The sequence below is a fragment of the Chlorocebus sabaeus genome, chromosome 11 (genome assembly GCF_047675955.1).
Source record: "Chlorocebus sabaeus isolate Y175 chromosome 11, mChlSab1.0.hap1, whole genome shotgun sequence".
NCBI lineage: Eukaryota > Metazoa > Chordata > Mammalia > Primates > Cercopithecidae > Chlorocebus > Chlorocebus sabaeus.
Genome location: NC_132914.1, coordinates 24,515,876 through 24,543,286, shown reverse-complemented (window position 1 = coordinate 24,543,286; position 27,411 = coordinate 24,515,876). Strand labels below are relative to the sequence as shown.

At 34.4% G+C, this 27,411-nt stretch overlaps 1 protein-coding gene across 8 annotated transcripts in view; it reads left to right on the top strand.

Moving 5' to 3' along the window:
• The window catches only part of SOX5 (SRY-box transcription factor 5), a 1,032,593-nt gene that overhangs the window by 784,940 nt on the left and 220,242 nt on the right, over window positions 1–27,411 (top strand). For all 8 annotated transcript variants that reach the window (XM_073020544.1, XM_073020543.1, XM_073020542.1 and 5 more), the window contains one exon: window positions 21,158–21,244. In XM_073020544.1, the coding sequence (XP_072876645.1) occupies window positions 21,158–21,244 (87 nt within the window). The remainder of the gene's footprint in view (window positions 1–21,157; window positions 21,245–27,411) is intronic.

Sequence of the window (27,411 nt, the reverse complement as noted above, 5' to 3'; positions counted from 1 at the left end):
AAGTGAAATATGAGTTAAGATATGAATAAGAGACAGAGCCAGTCACATGAGGTTTTTGGACAAGAGTGCCCTAAAAGTGCAAACAGATAGTGGAAACACACAGAAGTGACAATGAACTCAGCTAACTGGCCAAGTATATGGATGGCTACAGTGCCTAGTGGATGACCAGATGAACAGTACAAGATAACCGTGGAGAAATAAATGAAGGCCAAATCTTGTAGAAGTCTGTAGACCTTGGTAAGAAGTTTGGATAACATTCTAAGTTCAAATAATAAGGATTAACCCTGGAAAACTCAGAAATCATCACCAACAGGAGCTCAGAATGGTATTGCATTATATGTACTCAGTTCTTTTTGTGCTCTGCCACCTATTCGTGTTAGTGAGCTTGGTGGGTCAGTACTGTTACTGATTAAGAGAACAGTCTTTGAAATTCAACAGACATTTGTTGGAATCCTGGCTTATTTCTTCTCTAGGTATGTGTCCTTGAGAAATGACTCAACCTTTCTAAGTTTCAGTTTCCTCTGAGTGAGTGATAATAATATTACCTACCCCTTAAGGATTTTTTGAAAATTAAATAATTATATAAACCACAGCACCATGCAAGGCACGTTTTAAACAATCAATAAGTATTAGTAATTTCCATATTATTATGTACAAGATAAGGAAAAGGGAACAATGCCTAATATAGCTCCAAAATAGATAATATTCATGCTATTTAGAGCATTTGTTTAATTGACTTAGTGTGACAAAGTTGTCTCTTTGGTCTTATAATTTTTATCATTTGTTAAACTGTGTAGGTTTGTCATAGCTGTTGCAAATGCAGAGTCTGCTTTAAGGCAAATTCTATTTTGCATATACACAAAAGGAGATAAATAGTTGAATTTTGAATATTTTAGAAGAGCATCACTAGAAAAAAATTTTCTATAAAGTCATGGATTCGGATTAAAGATGCATACCAGAAAAAATCTTTTTAATACTTAAATATCTGTATAAATTGTTTAATACTACATTCTTCATATTTCCCCAGTTGGCTTGACTAATATTCCAGTACTATTTTTTTTTCTTCAGAGAAAATGACTACAAGAATGAGACAGTGTAAAATCAGGGGACTTCTCAGTGCAGAATTGCTCTTTTGCTTAGGGTGATAGAATGTGAAGAATTTCTCATTTGCCTTTACTTTCTCTCCTTGCTATGCTGTTGCTGTTGGAGTATAATGATAAGCATAGTCAAAACAGTAACAATTTACTGTGACTTTATAATTGAATCAATTATTACTATTTTATACATCTATTTTAAATAACATCTTAAAATTTAGACTCATTAGAATATCATTGAAGTTAGAATTTTGGGGGCAAAGGAAGAAAAATAAAAATATTATTTTTCAGTGGCAGTCTTTTATATCATTCCAAAATCTGAGTGAAACTTATTAGATAAATACTCTGACTAGTGCCACTTACAATTATAACCAAAATATGTAAAAGAGTCGGGTTTATTTTTCTTAGCTTTTATTCTTTATTTCCCTATCATTTTCTAGTAATAGGGCCCAGATCAAAACATCAGTTTGGTTTAGAAAACGTATTTAAACCCATAAATAGTTATTTTGGTTACCTGTTCTAGAGTAATGTTTCTATAGATATATTTATAATGGCAGTAAAAGGTAACATGATGATATTGATGAAGATGATAGCAGCTATCCCCTATTAAGCACTTAATGTGTAGACACCATTTTTGTCTCTGTCTCTCTTTTTGTCTTCCTTTTTCTCTCTGTGAGTGGGCATCATATTTTTACATTTTAAAATGAGCAAAGACAGACCCTGGCTAAATACCTTGCCTACATCTGCTTGTCAATAAAGAACAGAACCAAAATTCAAACCTGGTTTTGACTGACTCTGAAGTTTTCCTCTCCCTCTACTATTATACCTTTCATACAGTAATGAAACTGATTTATTCACCAACCTGCAAATGTCAGCCTTAGTACACTTGATTTCCATTAACATTTTAATACTTTGCATTGCATTTTAGGTTTTATATTGATTTTTTGACTGACATCTTTGTATCTCCAAAATCTGCAAATACGTAAATACGTAAAACTCAATTTTTTTTTCCTTTTTAAAAGATTAGCAACAAGTTTTAAGTTAATAAATGCCCTGGTGGGCCAGGCACGGTGGCTCACACCTGTAATCCCAGTACTTTGGGAGGCTGAGGCGGGTGGATCACTTGAAGTCAGGAGTTTGAGACCAACCTGGCCAACATGGTGAAACCCTGTCTCTACTGAAAATACAAAAATTAGTCAGGCGTGATGGCACATGCCTGTAGCTACTCGGAAGGCTGAGGCAGGAGATTCCCCTGAGCCTGGGAGGCGGAAGTTGCAGTGAGCCAAGATTGCGCCACTGCACTCCAGCCTAGGTGACAGAGTGAGACTCTGTCTCAATAAATAAATAAATAAATAAAGCCCTGGTAACAATGAGAAGGCTACACAGGGGTTTTATATATACAGTTTTACAGTTTCGTTTTTCAGAATAGATTGTTTTTTGCCAACTCTACCACCACCGGATTTGGTGAACAAATTATTTAGTCACAGATGAGGGCCAAGAAATTAGAAGTATTTATTATTTTGTATATTCATATATATATATATATATAAAATAACAAAAATAGTCATGCTTACCACTTTTAGCTAGAATTAACAATGATTTAAAGGATGATAGAATTCAGAATGTTAAGTATTTATATCAAACTCAAGAGTTACAGAAATAGGATTTGAGTTCTTTATTAGAATAGTGTTTCTCCTACACTTTGGCATTGCAAATAACTAAGCATAGTAGATGCTCAGTAAGTGAAGACTGATGTTATTAGTAAGGAAATGCTTGCAGATATCGATTTGCTTGAAAAAGCAAAAGATTGTCGTGTACTCTGCCACTCACTGAGCTGCTTGAGATTTGGTTACTTGGTCAATAAATTACTTTTTAGTATGGTCATAATGCTGATGACAACGATATTGATGGTGACAAACACCTAAACATATTTAGCGTATTGAGGTATCTCACTTAGAGAAAGTCATTTAATAGATAGTCCTATATGTTAGGTATATTAGGTATATACTAATTATATGGATGAGTAAACCAGATGTCAGAGCTTGTAAATGAAAGAGGAAGGCTAGCTATAAAGTTCTTGTTCTTCACAAATACAAATAGCATTTTGTAAGAATTAAGAATAAATATATGTAAAGCACTTAAAGGTTAATTATCATTTAGCTCTCAATTAGTAGTTTCTATATAAAAGGTTTTCGTTGTGCATTTGAGAGAACTTTTTCTTTTATTTTAATTACGGATAAACAAAAGACCTACATGTATTTCAAATATTGACAGAAGATGTAAGTGATTTTTCCATAATGTTGGTGATTCTCATTTTTAGCCAGCTTTGTCATTTTAATGTTGGTATACTTTTCATATAATCCATTGGATATCATGTTTCTAAAAGGAATCTGTATTATTGATTTTAAAGATAAATAGCTTCAGTGGAGAAGACAAGTTATGTGTAAAACACCTGTTAACACAAAGCATGGAATAAAAATAAAGGGCCAAAGACAAAGACATCAAAAAATTGCCAACGTCTTCACAGCTACTGATATTTCTACCATTTCTCTTATGCTTTATTGAACTGGAAGGTGCTCATTCAGGAATTTCACTTTTGTAGATATTTAGGAAAAGTACTTGAAAATTTATTTTTTTAATTCCATCATAACCACTTAGTATAAAAGCAGGCATGCAAATATGCTGGGAGAAATTTCAGGTCTTCTTGAACTTTGAGAGAGACGTCCATTTTGGCAGAGGAGGAAGGCACATATTTCTATGAATTTATATGAGCACCTCAAATTTGGGTGCTAGTCTGAACTGCCAGACTTCAGAGTTTTCACATTTTTTATATACCAAGGTGGGTTAAAGCAGCCTATTTGTATAAGGAATATTTTTGAAACTGTTGACATTTGGCTACTGTGCTTTCATGCACTGTTTTGTAGTCTTGACAGAAACTTGGTTTAACTTGCAGAGAGAAAGTGAAAGACAGAGAAAGGTGTCTATATGAAATGCCCCGGAGAGAAGCAGAACTCCAGTAAGGCAACATTTAGGCATTGAGTGTGACACTGTATTAACCTTTTTAATGGATGTATGTAATAAAGTGACATGTAAATGGAGCACAAGGGGAGATATGACACTATATCTGGAAAAGGATAAAACAGTTGGTTGAATACTGGGCTATTATAGCAGTTTGCAAACCTTGGATAAACTCAGTCAGCGGTTGTATAATTGGTTATTCAATCCCGACCCTTGTTCACAGCTCAAAGCCAGGAACACTGAGACCTGTTGCCAATTTGAGTGAATATAGTGACTGTACTCGGCCGGGGCCTAACATTGGAGCCAGGCCTTTTCCTGTGGGCTGGTTTCCACCATGTCTGGGACTGGCTCAGTGACAGTAGGTCTTTTGTTGTGAAAGGCTGGCTGGTACTCCCCTCCTTTGCAAAATGTCTAACAGCTACACAAATATAAGAAAATAGGAAAAGGGACTTACTGTAGCTTTTCTCTTAGTAATTTAATGTGGAGTTATTAGTTTTTCTTTCTTTCTTTTTTTTTTTTTTTTTTTTTTTTTGCTCCGTTTTTGGGAAAGTCTGTGTTAAGTAAACTTAAAAACTGATATAAAAGCTGCTTCTAGATAAGAATTAAACCTTGGTAGTCCCTGATTAGAATATGATATGTATGAAGAAATTTATAGTAATCTGATTCACAAAAATGGATTTCTAAGTAAGAGATTTTACTTTTTCTCCTTTCTCTTATGAAAATTCATGTGCTGAGAAGATTGTTTTTATTGAATATCTCCACTGTGACAGAAAGATATAGCATGCTTATAAACCTGTTATGTATTAAACTTTATAAAACAAGCACCCCACCTTCTCTGCCCAAACCAACTGAATAGAGACCAACAAACTAACCATTTAGTGTTTGTAGTCTAGTAAAATTTGAGAAATAAGTCAGTGAAGATTTTGATTTAACTACATGGGATAAAGAATGCTGAGTCTGCTTACCCTGCCCAGTTCATAAAGGAATCTTTAACAAGCTTGTAGTATTTGTCAGTTAGGTGCTGCTTACTGAGAGGAGGACAGTTCCCAGCTGCAATCAATTATGCTTCCATTATTTCTGTTGTTTAAACATGCCTAGGAATACCGTTCAGAGAATTTCACAAAATGTGTATAAGTTCCATAACAAAGTAAAGAGCATGTTGGAAAAAAAAAAAAATTCTGAAAAAAGAATTTTTTTCCTGAGATTTAAAAAATAATCTTTTTGTCGCTCTCTCCCCTCCTAGATTCCACCTTACACACCCAGCATTTATGAAATCACACACACAGTGTTTGATTTAATGCAGAGTTGCAATTCAATCAAGAAATTGCTGAGGTCATATAAAATAAATGGCTACAGTACTTTTTGGCTCAGTTATGGCCTTGATAATTCAGGGTTTTGTTTTTGTTCATTGAGTAGTAGTCGCCTGCTTTGGGTGGGTGGGGTAAGGGGGTGCTCCTAAATATCTTTGACTATACATCATTAGAAACAATTTGGGGACTAGAAAGTGGTGGTCTGGCGGGAGGGAAGAGGTCAGTTACTGCCATGGATGGGGGAAACAGAAAGAGGTGGTTCTGAAAACATGACAGGACAAAGGAAAATGAAGCAAATTGTTTTTTGATAGAAAATTAATCATTGAAAAGTGACTGGTTATTGTGAGGCAAAAAAAAAGAGGGAGCATTTAACTTGAAATATATGAAAAAAAGCACTATAGAAACTCCAACAGAGGCCTTTAATGGAAAATACACCCGGCCATCTCATTATAAGTACATCCCTGGGAGCCAAGTGTTATGAGCATTAGTAAGAAGGTAGTATTATAAAAAAAATTAATTATAATCAAGCTGAATGTATTAAGGTTTAATAAAAGTATTGTATGGAGATAGTGAGTATCATGGCATAATAGAGACCTCTTAGTATTGGATTGTTCATAAGTATTGTATTTCATAATGTTGATCTTCAGAGACCTTTACTTCCTGATGGGAAAACAGGAACTTATAATGGTAAAGAGAAGATCACAGAGTTGCAGACCGGCCCCTATTAACCCCAGAAAATACAGTTCAACATGTATCTTATCATCTTAATTTCTCAAATATTCTTCTAGTTTATTTTGTATTACAATATTGTATATAACAAACAGATGTCTCCCTTAGGTCACTGTTTGTAATTTAGTAAATTGTAGGTGTCCAACTGGAGAGCCTAGAGCTGCTGGTGAAGAATGAATGCTTGAGATGCCTCATTAATTTAATGTAGGTAAGAGCTGGTGGGCTTAAAGGATTTGGTAGTAGCCCCATAGAGAACTACCTACAGGTAATTCAAATAGTGTGAAATAAACTTTTTCCCCTCATTTTTTTTCCCTTCCATGCTGTGAAACTTCACTGATCATTATTTTTTAAGTATTTTATATGTCACATCAACAACAGAAAGGCCAAAATATGTATGGAAACAAGAGATTCAATTAAGCTCAAATCAGGTACTTTTAAAAGGTGCTGGGTTTAGTTTTTAAACACCTTCATTTGGCGCAGAACTCTTCACATGTTTGGAGATTTGCTTTTGCTGCTTCATAATTTCTGAGGGTGCTACTCTATAAGCTGAACAATTTGCTAAGGAAAAAAAAGAGAAAAATAAATAACCCAAGTTTTATGTCTAGAATTATGGACTAAAATAATACATTGACACCTACTCTATGATGGGAAAACTTGTTAGATTATGTACTTACTTTAATGTAATTTAAACATTTTGGAAGTTTTCTTATGAAGAATTTAATACCCTCATTATACGAAGTAATTTCTCTTTTGTTCTTTGGTAGCTACCAGGGAACAATGGCGTTTTTGTTTCTTTCTTTAGAAATGAAACATTTTATTTTTAATCTCATAAACGTATGTTTTGAGTAGATAATATGCCTTTCAGTGTTGATCCCTGTCAAGTAATAAAGATCAATTTTGATGATTATAAATATATTGCAATGACTTACCTGTTTCACTTCCCAGATTTCTTAAGTGAAACTATTTGCCTTGTTAAAAAAAAAAAAAAAATACAACTAGGTGATGAGCAGCTACTGTAGTTGGAATTTCAAGTTGGAATGCTTGTAATTTCATTGAAGATCTCAACTCTTATTATTGGAACACTATAATTTGTAAGAATGATTCAAATATTTGTTTCTAATTTATCCTAATTATTAACAATGTTTCATTGAAATCATCTCCTTTGAAGAATTGGGAGACTTTTTCCAATTAGTTGAGGCCAGTGAAGTTTTTTTGAAACTTTCATATTCATCCTGGTGTTCACTTTGGGTGAGAGAACCAATTGTTCTGTAAAAGAGACCTTGTTTTTTTGAGACAAAACTGCCATAGCAGGTTCTTGGGTTTTTGTTTTGTTTTGTTTTGTTTTGTTTTGTTTTATACCTTAGAGAAGATTCCCAGAGGTATAAACACCTTTGAGTTTCTGACATGTGGAACACAGACCTTCAAGGCTTTAAAAAAGACCATTTCCTAGTTTGTAAAAGCTTGCTCTCTAACCCCTAGGTCAGAAAATTGGGTGGTCTCTTATTTTATTGGACTCATCTATCCCTTTGAGATGAAATACTGATCTATACCTTAATTTTTTAGCTGCTTATGTTTCATTGCACTTCACAAAAACCCCTAGAATCTTGTAAGTAAGCATTTTTCTACCTTTTAAAATGCCATTCTTTTAAATGGGTGATTCATTAGGAAAGCATGGAATCCATGTCATAGTATGGTGAGCATCCTTGGAGCGCCCCCTACCCCACCTGCTATTTTTCTTCAGATACATTCGTAACGAGGGGTTGAGTTCAAATTTTATGTAAATATTATACATTAACGATACTAAATACACATGTGTGTGAAAGAGAAAGATTTAAGTGATATATATCTACAGATCTGTATCCTGATCATTTATTTTATATATATATAATTATATGTGTAATTATATAAATTTATATATGTATATATAAAAGAGTGAAGATGTTCAACATTTACTTCTGAAAAGATCAGTGCAGGAGAAATAATATTCAACAATAATCTTTCTCTTACCTTCCCCATATTTCATTATCCTTTCAAATATTTATATATCATTTTTTCCTCTCAGTTACTAGATGTGAGACATGATTTTATGGATATTACTCACTGATGTTTTTAAGAACATAGAAGGAATAATGATTCAAAATGTTGTTGTCCTGTAGAAATCCCTGTTCGTTATATTCAAGATATGTAGACTATTTTATTTTCTACCATGCCACCCTTTCCAGGATTCATAGTTTCTGGTCCTGCCATTCCCTTAAAGAGTTCGCACAGGGAATTTTCTGAATAAAGAGGACATTATCTCATTTGTTCTTCTCTGATTCATCAAATTACTTGTAACATGATTCTACCATTCTTCTCTGAACTTACTTCACCTCAGTTCTTAACAATTCAGAGACAATGTTCTGGTCATTTGGCTGACATCTCAGGAGTTTCTCTTTTCTGTTTGCAACTTACATAACCATATTGTATGCCTTTTATGTGTATAGTGCATTATGTTGATGAAAATATATATGTGTGTGTTTCTGTTTTTTTAAGACAAGGTCCACTCTTGCCCAGGCTGGAGTGCAGTGGCACAATCTTGGCTCACGGCGGCTTCTACCTACCAGGTTCAAATGATTCTCCCACCTCAGCCTCCCAAATAGCAGAGACTACAGGCACTCACAACCATGCCCAGCTAGTTTTGGTTTTGATAGAGACGAGGTCTCACAATTTTGCACAGGCTATTCTTGAACTTCTGGGCTCAAGAGAGTCTCTTGCCTTGGCTTCCCAAGTGCTGGGATTACAAGTGTGTTTCTAATATGTGGTCACATGATTCATAATCTCTTTAAGAGTTATGTAAAATCTTTGATCAAAATACATCAGTAAATCATTTTCTTCATTTTCTCCTATATAATAGATAATTTATGTACAGTATTATCTCCTTAGTAGTTTTTACTGCATTTTACTTTGGCTTTTTTTCTTGTATTAAAAATGTTATATTTCATGAAGTTGTAAAACAGCAAATATATTGGAATATATTTGGATTTTTTGTTGATAATATTTAATATTTAACTCATGATAGTGAGGTGTTAGTAAAATTCTTTTAACTTTCTGAGAAGAATTCAGTAGATTTCACTCTTTCACATCTTAGTCATTTTAATTCAAAATTTTAAACATTTGTCGTGATGCTTTTATCCATATTTTAATAACCCGAGTCAGTGTTTTCATCAAGGAATTACCTCAGGTCTTAGAAAAGTTCATATTCCTGGGATTCAAACAAAATATAATGAACCATAGTCTCTGATGGCCCTGGAATTTTGCATTTTAAGAAAGCCTCCTATGATTTTGAACTTTAGGTGGGTACGGTTCAAATCTATTATGCTCTTGATAATATCCTTCATGCCTGGAAAAATATGTAGTATATATTGTGTGTTGAACTAATAGTCTCTGCTATTCTTATCCATATAGTTTAAATTTAACTTTATGTTGCTTATGTGATTCCATTATTTTCCTCATTATAGACAAGATGAGAAATTGCTCCCATTTTTGGTTGCCTAGTAGAAATTTTTATAGCAGGTTTAACGATGACCAGAAGATTACTTTAGAACTTTTACTTTGTGGGAATACTGCTATAGTGGCATTTAGAAAAGTCTGTCTGCACCTTTATTTACTATTCACTAATTTAATAATTCAAGTAAGGCATCGTTAGCTCTAATTTTGCCTCAGTAAATGAAACATTTGAAAAACAACTCAGTGACACTATAGCAATTTGAATAAATGGTCTCAGTGATGGTCACAATTGGTATATCTTCCTCAGGAGATGGTGAGTTTCCTAAGGTACAGAGGCCATGTCTTTGTTCTTATCACAGTGCCATAGTAGGGGCTTACCCAATGACTGTTAGATAAATGAATGAATACACAAATAGGATATGATGCCTCTTGATCCTTTGTGTCTGTGTATGTGAGCATGCATGTTTGTGTGAACTGTGCCAAATGAAGATGGCAGTATCCATAAATAAAGTGTATTTTAATTTTTAAAGTAGTCTAATAGTTCTAATGGTACTTTATGCCATTAAAAGAAAAGATAATACTTTTCATAAAGTTCAGAAATTAAATTAATATTTCAATAGGTTATACATACCTAATTTTATACCCACTGCCTTTATCATTAAGAATGGAAAGTCTCTGGTGATACAGGAAAAGTAAAACTCCACACTCTGCTTTTCTCTTTTTCTAAGTATCCAGGCTTCCTTTAATTATTTATTGTTGCTGTTTGTTTGCTTCTTTTTTATCTTATTTCACTTATTCCCTCTAATATGAAAATACTTCTTCCAAGAGTTCCAAAACTCTAACAGGCTTTTTTTTTTTTTTTTTTTTTTTTTTTTTTGCTGTTTTACACTTTTGACTTCACAGCAGCATCATAGCTAACACATGACTACAGGTTTCATTGTTGATTAGATTGTATCGAAGTTTGTGAACATTAAACGCCCTTTTGCAAATAAAGCTATTGCATTTTCTTTTTCTTTTTTTTTTTTTTTTTTTTGAGACGTAGTAGTCTCGCTCTGTCTCCCAGGCTGGAGTGCGGTGGCGCGATCTCAGCTCACTGCAAGCTCCGCCGCCCGGGTTCACGCCATTCTCCTGCCTCAGCCTCCCGAGTAGCTGGGATTACAGGCGCCCGCCACCTCGCCCGGCTAGTTTTTTGTATTTTTTTAGTAGAGACGGGATTTCACCATGTTAGCCAGGATGGTCTCGATCTCCTGACCTCGTGATCCGCCCGTCTTGGCCTCCCAAAGTGCTGGGATTACAGGCTTGAGCCACCGCACCAGGCCAGCTATTGTATTTTCTTACCTAAACTTGCTCTGAAAATGACAAAAATATGAAATTCATGAAAGGTTGTAAGAGATCATATAATAACAAATTGTTAAGGCAGATGGACTACTTTGGTTGAGAAGGCTATATATGTATATACAAATTTTAATACATTATTTTAAGCAAATCTTTTTAATTTTAAAATCTGATTCTATGTATTAGAACATAAACATATAACTTGAATTATAACTAGCTTTTCAGCTCAACTAGTCAACTACCTGCATATCACAATCTTTGATTTATCATATGAATCATGTCACCTTTTATTGTTCATACCTTTTCAGGCATCTGGCAGGCTGAGATTGTAATTTGTTTTCACATATGTTGTGATGGAGAAGATTCAGGATGTGTAGTGGTTTATCAGGCTGTATGTGCTTTAATTCTCTCTTCCAGTGGTAAAACATTCTGTCATATTTTTTAAGTATTGAAATTCTTATTCTAATATATGTTAAATGGTTTTCCATTTCTATACGTTTTGCATCTTCTTTATCTCTACCACCCACTTTCACAATTTTGAATAACAACAAAATTCTGCAAATATTAATTTTTGTTCTCAACATGGTCTAGACATCCAGTTACACAAAGTGACTATGTGAATTCACTTTTTATAGTAGGATAGTTGCTTCATTTATAATTCAAATACATATTTAGGTAGTGTTTTCTTAAATATATCAGGAGGCATATATAAGTTGCTCAGAGCTATGCACTTTTATCTTTACTAAGCTGCAACATGTTTAAGATATCTTAAGTTTTTCCTCAGTTTCTTTATAAATTTGCCTTGTGAATTTAACTTTGTTTTTAAATGCCTGATTCTGATATACTTTATGCCATAATGTATAGCTTATAGTTCTTACAGTATTCTTTTCTATTTTTTTGTTCTATCTCACATGTACCCAGTTGAGAAAATACTATTTCAAATGGAATATATGGAAAATAACAGAGTTATTACAATTAGTCTGTAAGAAAGTTGGTCATTTGATGGATGGACAACAAAAATAGTCATGAAAATCTTTTGTAGGAAATATTTTAATTTTTGTAAGTGGACTGTTATGGATGCATCATAAATATTTTTCCTCCCAATATTTTATCAAGTTGTTTTTGCTTTTTCATTCTGCTCCTCTCGCCTTAGTAACCCTCCTATTCTCCACTTTCACCCTTCTCGTTGTAACTAATAGCTAGATTTGATTCACGTCTCCCCACCCACACTCTGCTGACATCATAAATTATTTGAATCCAAATGGACAATATTCATTAGCTGTGCACTTTACTGAAAGAGCCTTACACAAGAGTGCTGCACTCTCCCATTTTTATTAAAAGTTAAAATGTGTTTGCTGTCAGGAGGGTTGGGTGAGTTAGCCATGATAGAGGACAGGGCTCAGTGCTAATATATAAAAATAATAACTATTACCATTGGTTGAATGACCCTGGGAAAGAGCACTACAAAGCTATTTGTTGTTTTCTTTCACTTGTCAACAGCGCTGGCTTAAAAGCTTTAGATATTGTTGAGGACCTAATAGAACCTTTGGGAAGTTAGAAAGACAACTGTTAAAAAAAAAAAAAAAAGGCAAAGATTAATTGAGCAATTTTGTATTTGTGCTGTTTACGGGCATTTTATACATTAACTTAATAGAAATGACACCTCCCCAGTCATTCATACTTACTACATTTCTTTATCATCTTTATTGATATGATCAAACCGTAGAAGTCAAAGGAATAGTAGATAACCAAATACATTAATAGTAGGTTGTTACTATCATAAAAATGGGTACGAGTAGACCTATCACTCTTTGATGAAACTTTTGATTTTGGGATAGTTTTCGTGACAGGCAAGGTGAAATGTATTTTACTTGATTTTTTTTTTTAATGATTTTCTTAGGTTGTTTTAGAGTAAGTTGTAGTTGTAATGTTAGTCAACATTTTTGGGTGTCACTATGTGCCTGGCACTGTTTTAAGGGTGTTACATAAATTGTCTCATTGACTTCTCACAACAACCATATGAAGTAAATCCTGTTATTGCTCTCTTTTGCAGGTTAAGTGAATGGAAGCATAGAGAGATTACATTACTTGCCAAAGGGCACAAAACTTAATAAGTGGCCAGGCGCGGTGGCTCAAGCCTGTAATCCCAGCACTTTGGGAGGCCAAGACGGGCGGATCACGAGGTCACAAGATCAAGACCATCCTGGCTAACACGGTGAAACCCCGTCTCTACTAAAAAAATACAAAAAACTAGCCAGGGGAGGTGGCGGGCGCCTGTAATCCCAGCTACTCGGGAGGCTGAGGCAGGAGAATGGCCTGAACCCGGGAGGCGGAGCTTGCAGTGAGCTGAGATCGCGCCCCTGCACTCCAGCCTAGGTGACAGAGGGAGACTCCGTCTCAAAAAAAAAAAAAACTTATTAAGTGATGGAGTCGGGTTATCATTGTAAATATTTAGTAGTAAAACATAAAGGAAGATCGAGCTAAATCTGGAAATCAATATCAGTATGCATTTTGTTCATGAGTACTAGCTCTTCAATTTCTTGTTGAAATGCTTTTTGCTGGGATTTAATATTTGAACTAAGAACAAAACAAAGAGTTATAGTCTATGTAAGAAAATGCAGTTACTTTGGGAATGATGGAGTGGATGAAACCATCATTATTCTATCACATATGAATAATGCCTATCTTTTAATGGAGATTTTTGTGTAGAAAATATGTCTTGTGAGGAGTAAACCTAAGGTTATTGATATGTAGTAATGATACCATATTGATTATGGCATAATCATGTGATAAAAGACATTCTTCTAAAATGTGATATAACACCGATTATAATTGAGCAGGTTCAGCTGAAGCAACAAGAAAATTTCAGCCTATGACTAATGATTTAAGTCTTACATTACATTTTTCTAAAACTCCACATTAAAAATTGTAAAACTTGAGTCAGCCAAAGACTTTTTTTTTTTTTTTTTTTTTTGGTATTAACAAGCTCTCATTAACTTTCAAGTGGAAACAAACAAATATTTTGGCAATACTAAATGTAAAGTATTTCCAGAGCTTAATTCACTTCAGGACAATCACTTATAAAAATAAGGCTTATCTCAATCTTAATGCTATGGAATTTCTTGTGTGTTTCTATTGTTTGTTGTGGTATGTGTTATATTACGAATTTTTTGGAGGGAGGATTCTTGCTATGTCGCCCAGGCAGGAGTGTGGTGGCTATTCACAGGTGCAATCAAAGTGCATTACAGCCTCAAGCTCTTGGCCTGAAGCAATCTTCTTGCCTCAGCCTCCTGAGTAGCTGGGACTGTAGACCCACCACTGTGTCCAGCTTATTTTTTTTATATTTCCTAGAAGAGCTTGGTATTTGCAGTGGCAGACTAGCTGTAATACTTGACTAAGGGGACTCTTATGGGGCCATCTGGTTTTTAGTGTATAAACAGCTTTCCAGATATGTAAAAGTCAATATTACCTACACTGTGCTGTTTAATATTTGCTTCCTAATATTGTGTAGATATGCAGCTATTTTCAACATGAATTGAACTCTTACTGACATATGATTTCCAGATTTAGCTCAATCTTCCCCTCAAAAATAATTTTATTATAAGTAACTTAATAAATAGCAACATATGAACTTGTAATTAGCCTTTTGAAGAAAAATAAATTTGGTTAAATAAATGCACTAACTTGTGTTTATTCTTTGGTTTCATGGGGCTACCAGATGAAAGCTTCCAAGAGTAGAACATCAAGTTAATAGTACCTAATTTAAAGAGCGATTATCGAGTTAATAATACCTAGCCCTAACACAGATTAGCTTCCAGTACCCCCTATCAAATAATTACTAATTTAAGATAGACGAAGTGAATAAAACAGAACTACAATTTCATTTTTCAAGAGTTTGGCCATCTATTTAAAAAACTTTGTGGTAGTATGTAGTATACTGTCAAGAACGCTGAACTGGAAATTGGACTGCAAATTCTGCCTTTATCTTTATATAGGTTTGTGATATTAGCCAAGTTATTTAGCATCTCTAATTTGTCCTTTTTTAGTCTGTAAAATGAAAAGTTTGGTCTAAACCAGTTATTACCCAAATTGTATTGAGCCATACACACAGTCATCTCCCAACACTAATTTCTTTGGTCAAATATATTAAAAATATGATGTAATCTGTAACTAGCTTAAAAATCGCCAATCTGTTAGTACACAAAATGATCTAAATCTTGTAAATAAGAAATATAAATTTGTTTAGTGTTAATTAGAGTTGCATGACAATCGAATGTTTATGTCATTTTAGTTTTAAGTAGCCAAACCATTTATGTTCCATTTATGTCAGATATATGTTTTCCTCAATTGCTTTTATGAAATGGTTATTTAAATGATATATAAAGACCTTTTCAGCTCTACAATTATTATTTTATGACATGAATAGTTTACATATGCTTTTACCTTTTTGCTTTGAAGGAGATACTGGTATATTTTGAAATCTAGTTCCCTCCAAAAGACAACTTCCATTCCTCAATGTGTACACTATCACATGTCAAGAATAACACAGCTTAGTTTCAGCTACAAAATTAAAGTATAAACAGCGATAGGTTTGGTATGACCTAACTCCTTCAACTTTGTTTAAAAGTCAAATATTATGCATAACATACTTTTTGCTTGTTCGAGTTTTCAGTGAGCTCTGCCACAGCAGCTGAAGGGAGATTAAGAAAAAAAAAAACCTACATAAACACAAAGCAAATACCTGAGCTTGTGTGTAAAGCTACTGCACTGGAGCGAATGTGGTTTAATTCTTGGCACTGGCAGCTTGTTGGAGAATTACAATATGTTGGCATGAGTCTCTAAGTCTCATTGTTCCAGATGAGGGAGTCGGTCTTAAGAGTGTTTGGCACTGAAGGGAAAAAGGAGTGAGAGTTATAGGGAATGAACAGGCCCTAAAGAGGCAGGATGCTGTTGTAACAATGGCTGGCACAGTTGGGGGGGCCATTCACTGGTGGGGATTGCCATAGGCATTGATGTGAAGAAGCATATGTGAGCAAAAGAGGCAAGGGTGAGAAGGGAAAAGCAAGCAAATGTATCAGAAGGGTCCTGTTGGCAGAAAGAAACAATAGTAATCCAGTTAGGCTCATCTTAATATTAGTATGTTGATGATGAAGGGTATATTTTATTTCTAATTTATATTATAGCTTATTTCCTAACTTTATTTTATTTTCTCTTTTAAAATATATGCATTTACCTTTCCGCTAAAGAGACAGATCCTTAAATTAAGAAAACCTGGTTTTATATTCCATCTACTCTACTTACTGACGAGCTGATGTTGGGCAAAGCATCTTTCTGAGCCTTAGTCTCCTCATCTGCAAAATGGATATAACAATTATATATGCCACTGACAAAATTGTATCTGGCAGCATTCTGTAAATGGAAATGCTATGCAAATAATAATTATTAACTCACACTTATTTTAATATAAGGAGCTCTAGTTCTTACTTTGAAGGTAATCATGATATTCCAGTACTTGGGAGAATGAACTCTCAGGAGAAGGAATTTTGGGGAGAATCTTTTAGAGTTAAGTGAAAAAACATGATACCTCTTAACATGAAAATAAATGAAACTCATAAATATATACACCTACTGTGTACCCACAAAAATTTTAAAAAATTAAAGGAAACTCCAGAGTTTGAACATTTGCAAATAACTAGGCACCCTGCATACCGTATTCATAGTACAAAATGCGATTCTATGTTTGTGCATTTTTTAAATCTTATTTTAGAAAATTAAATATTTAATAGATAAGTACTATCTATTCACTCCATAAGCAGTGAAGCAGCACTTACATAATCGTGTCAAATTTCACTTTACTCATATTCACACATTAACAAACAGGTGTATTGTAAATATTGGGCTTCTGCCATTTGGTCCTTTACATTTTGAAACATGAATTTTCTACTGTATCTTTACCATTTTCAGAGAAATTTAATCACTGCTACATGTCCATTCTTTGTGCTCATTGTTATGAGATTATTTCTTACTGTTATTTCAAGAACTACCGATGGAAATTGTAGCAGTTAGTAGAGTATTGAATGTGGATTGTTTGAAACTCTTTGCTTTACAGAAATTCAGACAGAGGGGTGAAGTGGGTGAAATGTCTTTATGATCCCCTTCCCTCCTCACCCCCACAGGCCCCCATCTAGCCAGTGTCACTGTCTTGGAGAGAACCCAGGTTGTTTGAGTTATAGCCCAATATTCCTTCTACTATATAAGTAAAAAGCATCATTTCATTGTATATCTCTGCTATATACTCATAGGTTGTCAGTAAATTATCCAGAATCCTAGATGGCAAGGCATGTAATTGGACCACACCCTGAAAACAAAAACTGTAAAAAAGCCTACCTTTTAATTCCATAGTTGCTGCTCATACATATGTGTTACCCTAGAATGTTTATCAAGTTTTTACTTCATCCATCCAAAGGAGTTAGTAAGAATTGTTTTTTTTTTTTTTTTTTTTTTTTTTTTTTGAGACAGAGTCTCGCTCTGTCGCCCAGGCTGGGGTGCAGTGGCCGAATCTCAGCTCACTGCAAGCTCCGCCTCCCAGGTTTAGACCATTCTCCTGCCTCAGCCTCCCGAGTAGCTGGGACTACAGGCGCCCGCCACCTCACTCGGCTAGTTTTTTGTATTTTTTAGTAGAGACGGGGTTTCACCATGTTAGCCAGGATGGTCTCGATCTCCTGACCTCGTGATCTGCCCGTCTCAGCCTCCCAAAGTGCTGGGATTACAGGCTTAAGCCACCGCGCCCGGCAGTAAGAATTGTTTTTCCTACTATTCAGGACTGTTTTGTAGATGAAATGAGGGAGAGTGTATGCATGTGTGCGTTTGTGTGTGTGTGTGCATGTGTGTTAGTTTTGTGTTGCCATAACAGAATAACACAGACTGAATGATTTATAAAGAAAAGAAATTTATTTGTCACAGTTCTGGAGACTGAGAAGTCCAACCTCAAGGTGCTAGCATCTGGTGAGGGCCTTCTTGCTGCACCATCCCATGGTGGAAAGCAGAAGAATAAGAGAGTGCACACACGAGAGACAGATGGAACTTGTACCCTGAAGCCTTTCTCTAATCAGCCTTAATCCAGTCATGAGGGTGGAGCCCTTATGACCTAAATACCTTCCATTAGGCCTCACCTCCCAGTGCTTTTGGATTAGGGATGAAATTTTCAACACATGCTTCTGTGGGGACCCATTCAAACCATAGCAATGTATGTGCTGCAAAGAACAAAGATTTTGGGATCCAATAGGTAGAATTGAGCTCCACATTGGGCAGGTCATGATAACTTCCTAAGTTTTGGTTTCTTAAATGGTAAGACAGATGTACCAATATCTAATTCAGCAGATTACTGTGAGAAGTTTGAGATACCACATGTAAAGGACCTAGTACTTTGCTTAGCACTTAGCCCTCTAAATAGTAGCTATTATTATCATTTTGTTGTTGATAAGAGAGTTAGGAATGTGTGTGTGGGGGGGGGAAACCTTAGTTCAAGACCTCAATTCTGCCCATTACATTTTGTGGAACCTCAGAGCAATTCTCTTTTTTCTTTTTGCTGGTGCTTCTTCATCTCTTTAAACCGGTAACATAGACATAATAACACAATCTAAGTCTTCAGTTACTTATTATCATTAAATGAGAGAATACAGATAAAAACTTCTAGCATAGTTCCTGGCACATAGGCTGCTAAATAAATGTATTTTAATCTGAATTTAAAGTATATACCTCATCCAAGTTGTAAGTATGAGTGTCTTTATTCATCCACAGACATGACAACCGTGAGTTGGATATGTTTCTGATTTTACGTTTTCAAAATAACTTAGTCTTAAAGAAGTTATTCTTTCTTTTTTCTTTTTTTGTTTTTTTTTTTTTTCGTAGTGTGTGCTTAAAAGTCAAGTACTTGAACAAACTGGCTCTGTTTACCAGCCTTATATCTTTATGCTAGTTAATAAAGAGGCCAGGAATATTCTGCAGGTTTCAGAAATCTGGCTGCTGTTTCTTTAACTCTGCAACTTAGACAGAAGACTTCTGTTTCTTTATGAGCACACTACAGTGAATATTTTGTCTAGCTGCAGGGGAAAAGCTTTGTCATGGACTTTGCAGACAATAGCCTTAAAAGTAAAATGGTCTGCTTTTGGTGCCTGGAGGTTCAGGGGCCTATTGTTAGTGCACAATGGATTTCTATTGCTGCATTCCTGCTTTGCAAAGGTTTGTTAGCTTTTAATGACTGACAGTACTCTATTGCAAATACCATATTGGCTGTGCCCTGTTTACATGCTACTCAAGAATTTTTGTAGAGTGCTGGAAAAAAGAAACAGTGGTGTTTGTTTGACCTACTCTGATAAGGTTTAAGAAATAATTTTACTCTCAAACTGTTTACTGGGAATGTAGAAATGTTGGAAGTCCTTGCGGAAGTATTTCAAAGTTACTTTTAAAGCCTCAATGAAGAGAAATACTGGTTACAATATGAAGATATTTACTCTGTTTTATGACTCCTAGAGTTGCTGTTAATATTCTGAAACAATCCCACATAGAAATTGGGATATTTTAAGAAAAACTAAAAGTAAATTCTTCAGTATTAGTTCCTTAAATGTGAAAAATAGAGCTATGTATTTTGTTCCGAAGGAAAAAATTCATTTTTCGTTCACTCATTTCAACTGCATTCATTCATTTCAAATTCATTCCATAGGTAAGTGTGCATATATTAAGTTGTAAGTGCATATACATATTTGCACATATGTATATATGTATACATATAGACTATGTAAAAAAGTAATCATTCAGAGCTTTTCATCATTTTATTTTCCACAAGTTTCTGACATGTGAGACAGAAATGTTCCATATTGTTATTTTTTTTTCCCAAGGAAAATGGCACCTCTGCTTTGTTGAAAACTCCACACAGGCTTTTTGACTCTGCTAGCTGACTGCTGTAAAGATGGGACCCTGGAAAAAGTAGATAGCATTAACTAAACATGATGATGAAAACTCTTTACAATGCATTTTACTGTGGGGAAAATTAACCAGTTTCTAATAATATTATGGTCTCTAGGCCAGAGGATCTCTTTGATAAGTTAACATGTATGCCCTTTATACTCCTAGTAGGAGGTAAACAAATGCCTGAAAAAACACAAATACACATAAACACCAATGTGGAGAATGGCAGTGTATGTCTTAGATCTATATAATAAGTGTGGGTATTGTTATTTAGATGGAGCTTACTGGGACACTTATCTTTTAGTACATTCCATTTTCTAAGTGAATGCTGTGCTAATCGTGGGATTGAAAGCCATTGTAATTGTGTACCCATCTAAGTGCTGACAAGAATATACAATTATATTGTTTGAAACCGAGTTTAATGTTTGGGAGTTTTTATTAGCATTTATATTTACTTATGCATTAAAGTTCAACACAAAAGGAAAGGTCAAAAACTATGTTATATGTAGAAACAAATACCAGACTAAAGCAGAACCTTGCTTTCTAAAATGTGTGTGCCCTGTCCGAACACAGGGCATTGTAAAAGAGTGTGATACAAATCTGAAATAAGCAAATAATAGGTTTCCATTATAGGCATCCCTCGCTTTTCTAGATTTTGCAATCTTTTTAAAGCTTCTTTTATACCAACTTTTTTTTTTTTTTTGCTTATGTTCGCGGTACTGGCAAATCTTACCACAGTGTGCTTACCGCCACACGATGTTAAACACATATTATAAAGTGGATGTAATTGTAAACACACAGAGGGATATAATTACATGTAGCAGATTTAAGAGCTAATTCTTTGCCTTTTTTTACTCCGCATTTTATCAACATAATTATTTTTTGACTGCAGACTAACACCCTGAAATTGACAAGCATCCATTATAGCAAGAATTTGTTCACCAAATTGAAAAACAATGAACTGCAAGGTTTATGTGTACCCATTGTCATAAAGAATTAGTATGGCTTTGTTCCGCAAGAGGAAAAAGCTAATGATTTTGAAACAGCAGGTGACAAAACACATTCTTTTTTTCCACCCCTGTTATCAGTTTTTTGATGAAGCCATTATAAAGTGGGGCTGGGATAGGATTGGCCTTATTTTTAGCTGATAGACTTTTAATGAGCTCCATTGTAAGGAGAGTCATGTTGATTTGCTTACTTCTTTTTTTCTTTACTTAGAAACCCCCAGTATTGAAAAGCTACTCTCAAAGGACTGGAAAGACAAGCTTCTTGCAATGGGATCGGGGAACTTTGGCGAAATAAAAGGTAATACAGTGTGATTATTTTGATCCAAAATGTACCAAAATGAAGTTGATATTCAGGAATATTAATGATGATAAAGTATGTCTGCCCTCACCTCTTCTGCTGCTTGCATTCTATGTGTTTGTGGTTTCTTCTTTCTGTCTTAAAGGAGAACATAGCAGGGTTCTCATATTCTTTCTTTGTGCCTTATGGAATAAATGATATGTTGTTTTCAACAGAATCACCCCACTATACCTCTAACAGGCTCTGATTTTCATCATTTAAAAAAAATTAAATTATTTATTTTATAAGTAAGAATGTACCTACAGCAAGGTTAAAAACTGTATTTTATAAGATAATTTTGTACATTGTACATATAAGAAATATGGGTGTGTATGACCTAAATTTAAAACCAAAAATGATGAATAGGGAGAGCATAATAGAAGGTTGTTTTGTACCAGTCAGGGTAACAATTTGTTTTGGTTTTATTTGAATCAGCAATTACATCTAACTAAGAAAAGTTCTGTAAAACTATTCATATCTTAATAAACTCCTACTAATAACAAGGGGAGAAGATTTAATTTCCTCATATAAAATAAAAGGAAATTGTCCTTTCAATTAATTTAAAAGTATATTTTCTCAAAACATGGTAGGCAATCTATGGTTTTCTATTTGTTGCTAGTAGGACACTTAAGATTCTGAGCTCTACAGTAGGATTTTGAGAAAGTCAAGATACTTAGTCATCAGTATAAAATATTTAGTTATTGGTTATATATTACTTTGTATATTTTTGGTAGAGGCTAAATATATATTTAAAACATCACCAGATTTATATTATTATACATGTGAAATATGTGTATAAATAACTTTTTTGCGTATGTGTGTCTGTGCAAGTGTTTTCCCAATGAGAGAAGCAATTTTCTCTCTTAAGGCTTTACTCCATCAGTGTATCCTGGAGAAAGGCAGAGCATCGGTCTTAAATGTTTGGCCTACATGACATTAACATCCGGATATCTAAACACTTCCGCAAAATGTTTTACTATATATTTCACTTTTCATGCAAGTCATTTGGAATTACATGTATTTAGGCTATAATTACTTGTGAAAGGGTGATGAGAAAATGAATTGGTGCGAATCAATAAATTCAGTAAACAAAATCTACAATGGAATCAAATTCAAATGAATGAGAATCGATATGCCTTAAATAGCTTGAAGACAAAGTTTAAGGAGAACTGAGAAGTTTCATCTTCAGAGGCTGCAGGTCCTTGATATTATTTTGATGGATTTTAACCCATTTACCCCTGAGGCATAGGATGCATTCTCCAAGGTTTTTTATTCTCCTCTGACCTAGGTAATAACTCACAGTAGCGCAGAGAAGACTGCCTTTTCCAAGCCTTCTGATCTCATTCCAATGGAGGACAAACATTCCCCCACCCCTCATTTTCCTTCACAAGTCAAACTTAAAAGCAGCAACAGCAGTGATGACAAACTTAGAGGAAAGCTCAGCTGTCCCTTTCAGGCTTGCCTTGGGGGTTAGTTTAGGAAGCTACAGTACAATCACAAAAGAAGTTTTCTGTCTTTAATTCTGAGTTTTTTAAGCTTCACATTCAGAGTACAAGTTAGGTTATTGTCCTCTGGTTCTGTTCAAAACACTGTTTTCTGATGCATTTTAAAAGCAACTGTAGGTCTTTCTTCTGTTCAGGGCATGGTTATTAGGTGTTCAACTCAGGTTTGGCAGTAAACCTGGAAAACAGCACTGGGTTACTTTTCCTACTGACTGCCCATGACAGTTGCAATTACTATCCATTGTTCACAGGTGGTTAGAAAGTGGAGAGGATACAATAGTGTGTTACCCTCTGGGGGTAAGTGAATTTGACTTAAAGGTTCTTGGGGGGTCAGGCACAAAGATTATGTAGGGCCCAGGAATGTAGTTTTCCTGCCACTTCAGAAGTCAGACAAGAACAATGGCTTAGTTGTTTTGGAAGTAATTTTTTGAGGCAAATAAAGATGTAAGTCTTATGTTCTCCTATACTTGTTTAGTTGAGGGAGGGAAGAATAAGTAAAATTTTTTAAAAAATCTGAATATATGAATGTATTGAATTATTATTTATTAAGGTTAATTTAAAATAATGTATTTAAAGAGAACCTTTGCATATGTTAGGATGTTTCCAGCCTTTGCAGTATTCACAGAGCCTTGGTGTGCATAGAAACTTTTTTACACCATTTCTATTAGCCAGTTTCCATTTAATTTTTAATTAGTTCCAGGAGATGTGTGAGTGAATGAGTGTGTGCGTACGTGTGTGTGTGCCCTTTTCCCTTTTCTGAATATTTCATACTATAGCCAAGTGAGGACTGAGCTCTATTTTTAAGTGCTGTTTTCAATTGCTATCAGTGAATTCGTTTCAGATCATTTGGACAAATATTACAATCATAGCTTGGAAGGGTTTAGAGAGGTGTTTCTTACTATTAATATTCAAAAAGTAAGAATGATAGACTTTTTAAAATAGGAAAAATGAATAGCATTTGATTTGGAGAGTTTAGCTATCAATAAATAGTTGTCATGCCCACTTAAAGTCAATCTCATTTTTCAAGAAACAATGTGAGTTAGTAAAGGTCACCTACTTCTAAGAGCATAAAGTTATTTTTCATGTTAGATTATTTTACCTGTTAGAATTTATGCCATTTTATGCTCTGGTACTTTGGAAATGTGAATTAGGTTTTAAAGTTAAATTAGAAACAATCCTCTAGCAAACACATGAAAAGGACACTCGATCTGGTTTTGCAGAACAAAACAGTTTGACTGAAAAGTTCTGCCAACAGCAGTCAATATATGCTATAAATGATTAGCTGCCCAAAGGAATTATTTGTTTCTTCTTTACTTGTCAGCGACACAGTATAACTGGTCAGTTTACAGAGACTTTTGCCCTTATCGATGGCAGAAGCACTGAGTAACAGTAATGTGAATGGTGAAGAAATATACTTTAGAGTCTCATAGTTGTTGAGTGCAGAGGGAGAAACAATGCCTGTACTCCAGTTGGCAACCAATAGTCACACACAGTTTCAGCTAGCATGAAATTCCATTACACTGAAGGTCATTGCATTGGTACCTCACCTGAGGTTAGTATCTGGGGATCCATGTTGGCTTTAACTAATCTAAGCAGATCATTTGTTTTTCAACAAAGTAATTGCAAAATCTGTATTTTGCTGACTTAATATTTATTTGTAGAATTATAACACAAATATCTGCATGCGAAATACTGTCAATTGTTTTTATCTTGATAAACGCAGAACTGTGTATGGGAGGTTCTCTGGCCAAGTCACTTTAAAAAATTCTAGACCAGTTTCTCTACCTGCCTTATTTCAAGAATTTTTTAGAGCCTGGTTTGTTTCCCCTCAGAATCTCTGATGGATTCTTCAGACCCTGATCACAGTGCATTAATTCAGGCCCACAAACTGTTGGATCTGTTTTTAACAAAAGTGCCAGGGGCATTTGATATAATTCAACAAATGGTTCTTTTGCAAGGCTATAATTTTGTGTATTCTAGAAGAAGGGCTATAAAGACAAACACCAAACACCTCTAGAACTGCCAATAAGGGATTCAAGGAGATAATCCATTCAGCAATACTATAGCCTTTCAGAGCTCATGAATTAAAGACATATGCAATGTAGATTCAGTGTGTGGATTAAAGTAGATAATCTTTTAGGTGGCATGTAAATGTTTGAGATAGAAGATATATAGAGTCAGTCAGTGGCTTGAAAGGGATAATTATGTCTAAATAACATTAGATGATTTGAAAAAAGCAGGCTTAGAATAGGAATCAGATCCTAGGTAAAAAATCTAGTAAGGGATCCTATAAGTTTTATAAATTTAAAACATGGAAACTAATATTTCAGCATTTCAATATGTAAGGATTTATAACACCTCTAAAGTTGTTTCAAACATGTTCTTTTAAAATCCAGTACAGATTTAAGAATCCTGTGGTTTGCGAATAGTAATCTTGTGATTATTACATTTGTGCATTAACCTAAAACATATATATCTGCACATTGTTACAAAGGGGTTGGAAATGTTGATTATTTTCTGAGAGAACTGTTGGAGCTGGAATTTGTTCAATACAAGAGTCAGCCATAAGGAAGGTACACAACATGTAGTCATTTACTTCTAAATAAAGTAAATGTTTAATGTTTTTAATCTACTAAGCTTGTTTTATAGTTCCTCTGTAGTTGCTTATGAGTAATGTTTTCACTTTTTATAAAAACTATTTCACAAGAACTAAAGAAAGACTGCTGGCGCGTAGAATATAAGTTTTCAAAATAAGTTTGGCAATGTCTATAAAAGCAAAGAGTGACTACATTTTCTATAAACCAGTGACTTGCTCTGTCTCATGATGCCAGTGTCCTCATGCCAGTGTGTAATTACAGCTAGTGATTGGGAGAAAAGGATAGGTCACTGTATCTCAATTGATCTGTATATTGATAGACCAGTTCACAATTAGGAAGTTTTATCTATTTTGTACTTTTTAAAGTACTTAACAATGTGTGTTTTAAACATACAGTTAATCAAATATTAAAGTCTTACATATTTAATCTGGGTTTTATATTGGAAAAAATACTTTCCTCAACATGTTTCTCATTTAAAAATGCATTCATTCATTTAAAAAAATCGCTTCTTTGAGAAGCATAAAGATTCTAAAATTAAAATAATTATAAACACATTATTTGTTTTCTTGTAGATATGAATTCCAAAGCTTGTTTAAATACTCTCCAGACTGTTGGGTAATGCAGTTAACCTAAAACCTTTTCCTGTTTTGTAGTAAAATTTACTAGGAACGCATGGTGTAGCCACAGTGATTTGATGTTATGTGGGCTGATTCTTCCAAGCACTTGTGGCAATTGGGCTACCACTTTTGGTTTATTTCCTCATCTACTCATTTTTGAAAAGTTGCCAATTATGATTTATTGCCTGCTACTTAGTGAACATCTTCTTACAGGCACTGTGTAAACAGCTTTCTTACACAATTATTGTGACATCATCATTTAATTCTAATTTTACATATGAAGAAATTGAGACTCAGAAACTAATTATCAAACACCACATACTCTAGTTGTGGCAGAATCAAAATTTGAACTTAACTTCTCACTGCCTTTAAGGCCTGTGTGTTTTATGTAACGCTTAGTGGTCTGTCTTCAACAGAGTTTGACTGGGTGATCTCTAGAATCCTTTAAAACTGGAGAGACCTACCAAACCTCGATGAAGAACTTCTATAATTTGCCTCCAAGATACTCTGTCCTTAGATCTGCCCCTAGCACACACACACTCAGTTTTGTATTGTTCCCTGTTTACATATTGACCTGTCCCTTGTAGACTACCTAATATTCTGTTGGCTCAAAGTTTGGAATGTGCATATTTGATGAATGAATGACAAGCAAAAAATGCCATGTTTTGGGATAACTATTTTTGACTACATTCCAAATGCAGCAGATTTAATGTGATATTTTAAAATAATGGATTTATGTTTCAAGTACAATAAGTAAGTGGATGGAATAGTCTTGGAAAAAGTTCCTAAAATTACAGTCTCCATTAAAAGGCAACATTTTTTAATAAGATGTTTTACAGAGCAATACTTTTTTAAAAAGGTAACAAGAATAACCGTTTCACTCACTATAGAAATTATAATGCGTACATCTCTTTCATAATGTTCCAGAAACAAAACATTCACCATGGGGCGACAGTAGTGAAGACTATAGCTACTTGTTAATTATTTTATTCACTCTGATGGTGCCACCCTTAAAATGGAAAGTTTTCCACATTCGATATATTTAAATCCAAGCCAAGGCCCACCTTTTAGGAGACTGAAGCAAAAACAACACTATCTTGTCAAAATAAATCAGAAACATGTTTAAAAAGGTAAGAATACTTATGGTATTAGCAGGGTACAAGATGTCAATTAATGTATACTCAGTCATGTAATAAACTAGAGTATTCCTTACATAATTTTAATTGATTCCAACTTCTGAAGGATATCTATATTGCAATAAAGAATATGTAGCTAAATTTTATCAAAGTCTGATTAAAGTCTTTCTTAATGTAAAGAACCAATTAATAGATGTTTGAATGTAGGATAACCTAACAACAAATACTCCTTTCATGAGCTGTAACAGTGCCATTTTTATTTAGCCTTTCTGATGA